The sequence below is a fragment of the Sus scrofa genome, chromosome 8 (genome assembly GCF_054392235.1).
Source record: "Sus scrofa isolate SSC_HxYL_T2T_F1_AM1 chromosome 8, Sscrofa_HxYL_maternal_Yorkshire_Landrace_v2.0, whole genome shotgun sequence".
Lineage (NCBI taxonomy): Eukaryota > Metazoa > Chordata > Mammalia > Artiodactyla > Suidae > Sus > Sus scrofa.
Window position 1 is genome coordinate 3,418,433 of NC_139390.1, and position 10,664 is coordinate 3,429,096.

Below are 10,664 nucleotides of genomic sequence, written 5' to 3' on the forward strand. Positions count from 1 at the left end.
AGCTCGGATTATCCTACAGGCGAGACAAAAATAAAAGGGAATTCATTCTGTAGGACAGATTGCAAAGCGGTCTCCTAAGAAGATATAAAGTGCTGCTTAGCCTGTAATTGTTGCTAAATGGACTCCTAATATAGCATTCACGTCTTCCTGCAAAACCTATCCATCACCGGGAACCGGAGAGGGAGACATCCCCCGCTCACGTGCACCCAGGCGCGCTCTGGGGAGTAAACTTCTCCCACGGGAGGCCGACTTTGGCCCCTTTGCTCATTCTTCCCACAAAAATGCAGCAGGAGATATCCAGTTTCCCAGGGGTCCAGCAGGGCCTCAAAGGTTCAAGAAGGTTCACGCTGTTTATCCAGTGCATCTCCACATCCCAGCGGCCAGCAAGAGCAGGTGCTTGATCTGCATCTGAGAGCTACGCGACTGGACCAAGGGTTCTCGCTCTCCAGCACCGAGCAGGCAGCCCGGCGCATGGTAGGGCCCTGACCCATGTCGGCCAAACGGGTGGGGGTCGGTGTTGAGACGGGGCTGGGAGATCACGTGGAACCCGCCCTCTTGCAGAGGAGACTCGAAGGCAGCGGTAGACAGGGCTGGGGCTGGGTTCTGCCCACGTGGGTCCCGCCCCGCAGCTGCTGCTCCCCCGCTGGGAGTCCAGGAGAGGCCAGAATGCTGGAGCTGGAAGGGCTTTGAGAACCCCTGGTTCAACCTTCTCATCTTCCTGATGGGGAAACCGAGGCCTGGAGAAGAACTAGATCTGCCAGAGTCACACAGCTCAGCCATGGTCAGATGGGGCCCGGACCAGCCCCAGCACATTGCAGAGAGGCCCGCTCCCCAGCCCTGAGCTGGGCTGGGCCTGCACACACAGGGAAACCCCACCGGCTCGTGGGAATCTTGCGGCAGCTGCCCAGTGAGCTCAGGGTGTGGCAGAGGGTGCTCTGGCCTCTAGCGGAACTGTTCGAACCCTCGCTCAAGGCCAAGTTCAAAGAGATACAATATGTTTACTACATTGCGGACCGCTCTGCCACCTGCCAAGTGGGAGACCTGGATGGCTCCCCCAACTTCCTGCGAGCCTCTGTTCTCTCATCTGGGCAAAGGAGGCGATGATGCAAACCCCCAAATGATGATGCCCCATCCCCCAAAGAAGGGGGTGCCTTAGGAATTGAGAAACTATAGATGAGCGAATAAATTAATGTAACACGGGAGGAAATAACTCTTTTTTTTTTTTTAGGTCTACACCCGCAGCATATGGAAGTTCCCAGGCTAGGGGTTCAACGGGAGCCGCCGCCACCAGCCTACGCCTCAAGCCACAACAACATCAGATCTGAACCACATTTGCGACCTACACCACAGCTCACAGCAACACCAGATCCTTTAACCCAGGGATTGAACCCACATCCTCACAGATGCTAGTCGGGTTCTTAATCCGCTGAGCCACAATGGGAACTCCTAGGGAATACCTGCTTCCTATTAAACAAGACCTTTCCCTGAAGGGTCCAGCCCACAGCACGCATATTCCCTGAGTGCTGGCTGAGCACTAAGGGCTGTGCATAGCTGAGGAGGTGGAGCTGAGTAAAATCCAGCCTCCACCATGCAGTCTGCCAGGGTTGCTCCCTGCTCCTAGGATGGCCCTTCAGAAGTCTGAAGACCAGCCAGTGGCCTGGGATCTCCCCTCTGTTTTCATCAGCCCCCTGCCTCCCCCTTCTTTACTTGACATGGTCTCATGTCATTTTTTTTTTTTTTTCTGTAACAGTGGCTGTGGATTTTTTGCTTCTCCATGCATTGAAAACATAAGGTGGAAGGTGACATTCACAGGTTCCAGGGATGGGAGGGGGACACTTTGGGGAGTGGTTCTTCAAGTGGCAGTAATGAGCGAGGTTGTCTGGGCATTTACCTGCCAAGTCTCCCCTCAATCCCCGCCCCATTAAGAGATGAGACACCTGGGGACCTCTCTGATGCCCCTCGCTGGGGGGTCATCACAGAGCTGGACTGAGGACAGGGTGCACCAGCCCTGGGGCTGTTCCCCAGGCCATCCTACAAATGCAGTGACCTCAGGAAGGAGCCCTGGGCTCCATGCACACAGGCCCCATCCAGGTGGGGTGGGGGGCTGTCACCCAGCACACCTGCAGGCCCTCAGCACCTGTTCTCCCAGGTGCAGGGGGAGTCTGGGTCTCAGGCGGGTTGTGTGGCAATAGCATCCACTCAGCAGGACACCGGCTGCCTGTGGCATGCATTCATTCATGCATTCACTCATTCCATTTTAACAGCAGCTGAGTCCTTGGGCTGGACACTGGTCCCCACCAGACCCAGTCCCTACCCCTAGTGACATTTCCAAGCGAAATGTCCAAATTATCAAATAACCTCTCAGGCATTGCTCGTCAGAGTCTCATCTTTCTTTAAAGAAGCATATATGTCCTGTGGCCCTGTCCTGCTGCCTGCAGAGGTGGCTCTGCTGAACCCCAGAATCAGAGCCCCTAGTCCTCCACCTGCCTGAGTCCCAGTGACCGACACTGACACCTCGCCCCTGGTGCCCTCTACCTGCCCGCGTGCCCTTCCCAACCTCGCAGCCCCCTTGCTGAGGGCCCCGCCTTTACATGAACCATCCCATTAACCCTCCCAACCACGCCCTTTACGAGGCAGGACGCAGGCTGAGCGAGGCTGCCTCGCACAGGACCAGGGTCTGCCTGTCCCCACCTGTCGGCCTGGCCTCTGCATGAAGCCCTTCCTTTATGCTGGGGCCGCAGGGACTCCCCATTCTGTGACTGCCGTCACCCGTGCCTTCTTCTTTCTTTCTTTCTTTTTTTTTTTTTTTTTTTGTCTTTTTGCCTTTTCTAGGGCTGCTCCCATGGCATGTGGAGGTTCCCAGGCTAGGGGTCTAATTGGAGCTGTAGCCACCAGGCTACGCCACACCCACAGCAGTGTAGGATCCAAGCTGTGTCTGCGACCTACACCACAGCTCACGGCAACGCCGGATCCTTAACCCACTAAGCGAGGCCAGGGATCGAACCTGCAACCTCATGGTTCCTAGTCAGATTCTTTAACCACTGCACCACGATGGGAACTCCAGTGCCTTCTTATTTCCCAAGGTGGACACAGTCTCTGGGGCTGGCGCTGGAGCCACCGTCACATCCTGGGCACCTGTGGGTCCTCACAGGTGGTGACGGAGGGCAGGGGCCATGAACAGTGGCTTGGGGGAGCCCCCAGGACCGGGTTGGCTAGACAGGCAGAAATTGGGGGGGGGGGTGCCAGGAGCCGGGTGGTATGGCTTCCTGTGTCCCCTGCTAGCTGGGGTCTGGGGGTGATGGGGACCCCCCAGTGGCCCTCCCTTGTCTCACATCCGAATCACAGTGATGCTGGGAGGGAGATGACAGGGGCAGGGAGGCAGGATGGCATCCTTCCTGGCCCATGGAGGCCTCTGCGCTCTGCACTCGCTGCTGCTCCCCGGCCTGGGTGGGGGTGTTGCTGGGGGTGACCCCCTCGCTCCCCCGAAGAAGAGAAATCTGCCCTCAGAGGGTGGGGGCGGCACTCAAGGGAAGGCGAGAAGCTCAGAACAAGGGTTCGAGTCCAACCCCATCTCCTGATCAGCCTGGGCTGGAACAGAGCCAGACGTGGGATGACGGCTGGGGAGGGTGGGGCAGGAGGGGCTGATGCTGTGGGTGTTGGGGGGGGGGGGGCATTCTCTCGCATTTGCTTCCTCTCCTCCACAAAAACCCCTCAGCTCTGGACCCAGATGAGGCCGAGTGATCAGAGCCGGGTCTCCCGCTACCAGCTGTGTGATTGGGTCATAAGTCTCCTCTCTGAGCCTCAATTTTCTGCCCTGGAAAATGGGGTAGCACGCCTCCTTCCTTGGGCCCCGTGGACAGAGTGAGATCACCCCGGGAGGGGTCTAGGAAGCCACAGGCACCAGCCAAACCCACACGCCGCCTCTTTCCTTTGGTCCCAGGTCCTTCCCCTCCAGGCAGGTACCAGAGTCCCGGGCAAGGTCCCCCATCTTCCCACTCCAGCCGCCCTCCCTACCTCTGGATTCCTAGTCAGTCCATCAGGAAGTTTTTACAGCCACGAAGGTCAAGGCGAGGTGGGTGGGGGAGAAGTCCTGCTTTAGAAAGCTGACATCCCTTTAAAAAGTGCCACTGAGTTTACCTGGACAGCCCCAGTGGTCAGCAATGCGCAGCAGTCCTCGCGCTCAGTAAGCTCCAGGCAGGCCTTTGTTCCCGCAGGACCTGCCAAGTTCGGCGCATCCCGACTCCTCTGAGCCCATAATCTGCCATCAGCGTCACCATCAGACCCTCTGGTGCCCTCCTCATCCAGCCATGTGGCATCGGGGTCCCCTGCGGGTCAGTCTCCAGGGCTCCCCGGCTGTACTGCTCCAACCTCACCCTTAAAGTCACTGCCAGGGCACCTACTGGTGCCTCGTGGGAGCGAGCGCCAGCTCTGGGTTCTAACCCCCAACCTCACGACTCTGTGGTTACATTCTGGTTCCCACGAGGAACCTGATCTTTCCGAGTCCCTTTCTGGGACACGGATCTGCTTCCGCATGGAGTCAAGTGCGCAGGACGGTGCCGTCCTGGGGGCTTCCTCTGACCTCATTCTGGGGTCCCGAGGTGGCCAGGAGGCAACCACGGATTTTGCAAAAGGGCCTTCTGACGGAACCTGGCGGGGGTGGCAGTGGCCTGGAAATGACAAAGTTCCCTGATTCACAGCCAGGCGGAGGGCAGGGTCAGGAGACACGCTCAGACCGAGACAACAGAAAGGCAGGCGCAGATGCAAAGCCAGAGCCAAGGCGAGTCAACAAGAAACCCCGCAGCGGATCGAGGCTGCTCGTCACTGCTTTCCAAGGACTCCAGAGCGGCCACCCCCTCCTGGCTGTGCCTGGACAGCTGCCAGGCCAGGGCAAGGAGGACAAAGCACCAGGATGGCCCTTCTCCCAAAGCCCAGTGGCTCCTTGAAACTCACTCATCAAACTGAATGAAGGCGGAGCTGGGAGGGAAACGCCTCCCCCAGGAAGGAGCAAGGTCGCCTCGGTGCCCGCTGTGCAGAGCGAGGTGCCCGGCGGCGCGTACCTTTCTCTTGTTGGTCGGGCAGATGTAGAAGTTGTCAATGACGGTGGTGACGCCAGGCTGGAGGGTGAGCTTGGTGTAGGTCGTGCCGAAGTCTGATGACCTGGGGGAACAGGACGACAGCCGTCAGTGACGTGTCCCCACCACGTGCAGTTATTGAGCCGTCTTGTCCCCCATGGGCTGTGCGCCAGGGTGGGCGCGGCACCCAGGGCACCCGAGTGCGTATCCTTTTCCCGGAACACCGCATCCCAGGTGACCGGGGAGGAGATGGGGCTCCCTTGGGGATGCGCAGGACACACCAGGCCTGGAGCTGGGATGGGGACTCAGGCGCTCCCCAGCAGCCCCCTCGCTCTGCCACCCCCAGTCCCGCCGGGCCCAGTTCATGTTGCTCTGCCGTATCCGTATCACACTGGTTAGAAGGGTCTCATGTGTGCCAGCCGTGCACGTCTAAGTCCTCCTGTCTTTTTAATTCCTTCAAAAACCCCAACAGGTTATGTCAGTTTGTCCACCTCGCAGATGACCAGGGGACCCGGAGGACATATGCCCCTGCCTGAAATCACTCAGCTAAGAAGTGGCCAGCTCCGGGCGTGAGCTCTGGCCCACCCACAAACAGCTGGCACCCTGTTTGCTCTGCAGACTGACCCCCGCTGCCCTGCGGCCTGTCTGCTCGTCTCTCTAGCCCCCGAGTCCCTCTAGGGAGCAGCACCCTCCACCCCGACCGCGGGCGCTGGCAGGACCACAGGGGGCGGAGCTCCGGGCACAGCTAGGAATCAGATCCCAATCCCTGTGCCAGCCGGTGGCATCAGCACCTGCTCCACTCAGAAGGACCTGAGGCCAGGCCCTTCTACCCATGGGCCCACTGTCCTGTCTGCAACGCGAAGGCTGCTGGAGAGACTGAGAAGCCAACCTCGGCCCAGAGCAGCCACCGAGCGTGGGGGAGGGGAGCCTTCAGGGGCAATTTCCCAGCTGCTGTTGGAAGCGACCAGCACTCAGGACACGGGATCCATTTCATGCTGACACGAACGTCCTGCTGACCCTGAGACCAGCGCTCCTTGTAAACTGTGCTGTGACTGCAGAGAGGGGGCTGCGGCCAGGCCTGGGCAGCACCTTCTACCTGTGCCTGAACCGATGCCCCCAAGGCTTCCCGTCTTCTGACCCGACGGGAAACTCAGCCCGAGGTGGGGACGGGGACAGGAGTGGGAGCCCATGGCTACTGAGGCCGGCCGTGCTGGCACCTCTCGGGCCTGTCCGCCCATCTGATCGCTGCTCAGAGCAGCCTGAAGGGAGCTGAGCTCCAGGGCGGAGGGCTGCTGATCCCAGGTGCATGAGGGGGGAGGCCTGAGCCCCCAGCACGGTGTGGGGCCCCACCAAGGGGCTGGGCCAGGCCAGGAGTCTCAGGCTTGCCCAGTGTTGCCTGGGGTCCTGGGGGAGGCCTGGAGCCGCTCAGCCTAATCGCCCCCCACCCCCACCCCCACCCCCGGCAGTGTTTTAGCTCCATTCTGTAATAGACCCTCAGTGGTTGCCACGGAAACACGTCTCCTCCCTAACTCTTCAAGGGCAGAGGCTCCAGGAAGATGGGCCGTGTTTGTGGTCTTGGTGCTCAGTGGCCCCGTGTCCCCAGAGGTTGGGTTCCTCGAAGGCCTCAGGTCACGAGGTCCTTCCCAGGCCCCAGGCCAGGACAGAAAGCAGCCCCTGGCCCCTGACTCCCACGGAGCTCCAGTGGGGACCATCCCCATTCCCCAGGACCCTGGCCTGCCCCTGGCCTCCCCAGGGAGGGTCTGCTGGCAGGACCAAAGCAGCCCCCACCCCACCCCACCCTGGAGGTGTAGTTAGGGAAGCACTGGCTCTCAGAACCTCAGAGAACTGATTTTCTTTGGGAAGGAAGGAGCCAGATGCCCATCAGCAGAGGATCGACCCAGAGACCCAGGAAATTCCAGAACCCCGAGGAAACACACAGCTGCGCTTAGGAGCTCCAAGCCCGGAAACCTCTAAGGCTTTTGGTCCGTCCGCCCCACCCCCACGCCAACACGCCGTCTCCAAGACCCATGATTGGGATTAATTCTGCCTCCAAGACCCTTCAAGTCCCCTTCTTCCCTCCACCCCCAACACGCACCTGCCCCAGCCCCCCGCCTCCCCAGGACCCAGCTTCCCTGCTGTCCCCCCAACCCTCGCTCACACCTTGCTCACCCATCAGGTGCGGGTCTGCTGCAGGGAGCAAGGGGGCCTGGACCCTGCCGCCCACGCGGGGACGGTGATAAACAGGTACAGCAAAGTACAGCCGTGTCCGAACGACAGGGCTGGAAAGAAGATAAACAGAGTGGGGGCAGTGGGGGCAGAGGCTCGCTGTCTCGCACACGGTACCTTCTGGGCTGAGAAGAGAAGGAGAGTGGGGTGTGCCTGGCTGTGGGAAAGCCACCTGTCCCGGGTTCAGTAGTGTCCCCTCCAAATTCACATCTACTCAGAAGCTGTGTGACCTTTACTTGCAAATGGGGTCTTTGCGGATGTCATTAAATTCAGACAAGATTACACCGGAGTAGAATGGGCCCTAAGTTCAACGACCAGTGTCGCACAAAGAAGGAAATCTGGGCACAGACGGTGGGGACAAACAAGGCACCAAGATTGCTGGCCACCCCCAGGAGCAGCTGGGAGAAGCACAGAACAGGACCCCCCCCGCCCTGGTCCTCCAGAAGGAACCAGCCCTGCCGACACCTGGATCCCGGACTCGAAGCCTCCAGACCGTGGACAACCACCTCCATTGTCTACAACCAGCCGGGGTGCGGTGCTCTGCTACGGCAGCCGAGGTGCAAGCACAGCATTCCAGGCGGAGGGAAGAGCAGGTGCAAAGGCCCTGAGGACAGCTTCCCCTCCACTTGCCGCCGGACAGGGAAGGAGGGATCCGTTCAAAGTAAAGTCCTGCCACCGCATTACCAGCTCTCAAGCCGCCAGCCTCTCCTCACCCTGCAGGACAACGCGCGTCCACTAGCCCCAAGGTCCAGGCCACCTGCCAGACTGGGACATCCACTCCTTTATTCACTCTTTCGTTCAACCTTTGCTCGGCTCTTCTTTGCTTTAAGCGTCACGCTAGGCCTGGGAATTCAAATGTCTTTATTTGTTCACATTCATTCCTGCCACGTATGTTTCTTGAGTACCTACTATGTGCTGGTCACTCCATCCCGTGGAGAGGAGGATGGACACCGCTCTCCCCACGGGGGTGACAGGCTGGCTGGTGGGACGGAGAGAGTGGACAGATAATCCCAGGTAAGCAGTGGCGCCAGTGGACACATCCAGAGAACCCTGGGAGACGCTGAGGGGGATGTCACATCGCCCGGGTCAGGGGCCAACCTCCGCTGCCCCCCACCCCCACCGCCTGGCTCGTCCTCCGTCCCATCTGCTGACGCTTCCTCCTAAATGGCTGACATTCCATCTCAGCACCTGCATCGCCCCCAGCCCAGACCCTCTTCACCTCCCACCGTCCCTGAGGGGATCCTGGGGCAGGGGGTGACAGCCCAGGGGAGAGGGAGGGTGGCTGGTCTTCACCACGAGGTGCATAAGAGTTTCCAGTGGCTGTAACCAGGTGCTACCAACTTAGTGGCTTAAAACGAGACACATTCGTTATCATATGGTTCTGGAGGTCAAACGTCCAAGGTGGTCCAAGGGGCTAAAACCAAGGGGTCGCACCTTCTGGAAGCCCCAGGAGAAAGCCCACCTCTTCGCCTTTTCTAGATTCCAGTGGCCCGTCTTCATCTTCAAAGCGTGTCCTCCAATCTCTGCTTCCATTGTCACAGCTCCTGTGTCCCATCTCCCTCTGACTCCCTCCTAAAGGATCCCCTTTTTTTAGGGCCACACCCACAGCATATGGAGGTTCCCAGGCTAGGGGTCCAATCAGAGCTGTAGCCACTGGCCTACACCACGGCCACAGCAACGCAGGATCTGAGCTGCATCTGCGACCTACACCACAGCTCATGGCAACGCCAGATCCTTAACCCACTGAGCAAGACCAGGGATCGAACCCCTGGTCACTAGTCAGATTCACCTCCACTGCGCCATGATGGGAACTCCCCCAGTCATACATATATATACATTCTTTTTCTCATAGTATCCATCACATTCTACCCCAAGAGACTGGACATAGTTCCCTGTGCTGTACAGCAGGGCCTCATTGCTGATCCACTTTAAATGTAAGAGTTTGCACCTGCTAACCCCAAGCTCCCCGTCTATCCCACTCCCTCCCTGCCCCCTTGGCGACCGCAAGTCTGTTCTCCATGTCTGTGAGTCTATTTCTATTCTATACATAGGTTCATTTGTGCCACATTTTAGTTGAATAGAGTTAACTTTTGAGAGCAGTTTTAGGTTCACGGCAAAATAGAGGAAGATGCGCAAATGTCCCGTGTACCTTCGGCTCCTCCCCGCAAGTGCATCATCTCCGCCACTGAACCTACACGGACCCACCCCTGTCACCCACAGTCTACGGCCACACGAGGGTCTCTCTTCGGGTTGGACATCCTATGATTTGGACACAGGTACAGTGACACGTGCCCAAGAGTATAGCGTCACGCAGAGTCCTTACGCTGCCCTAAATGCCTCGAGCTCTGCCCGTCCCCGCGTCCTCCCTTCCTGCCCCACCCCACAACTGTCCGCATAGCTCTGCCTTTTCCAGAATGTGACCTGTTGGAATCACACAGACTGCAGCCTTTTCAGACTCTCACTTAGTAACACGCCGTGAAAGTCCCTCCAGGTCTTTTCAGAGCACCTGCTTCTGCTCTTTAATGATGATCCCCGTGTGCCTTGCGTCCTGTTTCTACCAGACTCGCTGGTGGGGCACAGGCTGGGGCTGTGGGGTGTGAGCTGGGTCTTGTAGGGAAGGGTCTGGGTCCCCCCGTCTGGAAAGTGCTGTCCCAGCGAATGAGCTGGGGGACCCTATGAAAAGCCTTGGACGGTGTCTCTAAGCAGCGCGGGAGGAGCCTGGCATCACTACTATTTTAGGACAATGGCAGTGACCATGGGTGGGACAGGTGACTGAAATGGAGGGGGTGGCAGTGGGGAGGAGCAGAAGGAAGGGCAGGACACCAGCCCCGGAGGTGGAATCGGTGTGTGCTGGGGGTGGTGAGGTGTTAGGTGGAGGAAGGAGACAGAGGGTGACCGGGCGACATGGGGGATGGGAGACGGTGCTCAGGTTGGGGAGGTGAGAGGTGGGGCTGGGAGGCAGGACAGCCTCAGGGCGTGGCCTACACATTGGCATCCACTAAGCCTACAGGATGGGGGGGGGCTTGAAGATGGGGGAGTTCAGAGCAGCAGGTTGTCCCTGGGCCCCTGGACCACGGCCCCCCCACCCTGGCACCTGTCAGAGGGGCCTTGAGACCTTGTGGGGAGAGAGGCACTGAGGAGTCGGGCTAGCGGGGATAAGGGGTCCGGCCATCCGGGGGTTGACCATGTCCCCTTGTGGCTACTGGTTTGCTGAGCTCCTGGGCACACACTCAGGGTTGGGCATGGGTTTCCCCTCGAGGCATCAGAGGGCCCCTGAGGTCCCCATGAATGGAAAAGACCACAGTCACATGCCCTCCACCTGCGGTTTTCCTGCCTGTCACCTGGCCCCCCCAAGGGATCCGGTTC

The 10,664-nt window shown here is 59.2% G+C and overlaps 1 protein-coding gene across 48 annotated transcripts in view; it reads right to left on the reverse strand.

Moving 5' to 3' along the window:
- SORCS2 (sortilin related VPS10 domain containing receptor 2) overlaps positions 1-10,664 on the reverse strand; it is a 507,067-nt gene that overhangs the window by 174,062 nt on the left and 322,341 nt on the right. For 41 of the 48 annotated variants that reach the window (XM_084971438.1, XM_084971437.1, XM_084971436.1 and 38 more), the window contains one exon: positions 5,058-5,157. In XM_084971438.1, the coding sequence (XP_084827564.1) occupies positions 5,058-5,157 (100 nt within the window). Of the gene's footprint in view, positions 1-4,950; positions 5,158-10,664 lie in introns of all 48 variants that reach the window. The other 7 variants (XM_084971472.1, XM_084971473.1, XM_084971470.1 and 4 more) reach the window with 1 other exon arrangement.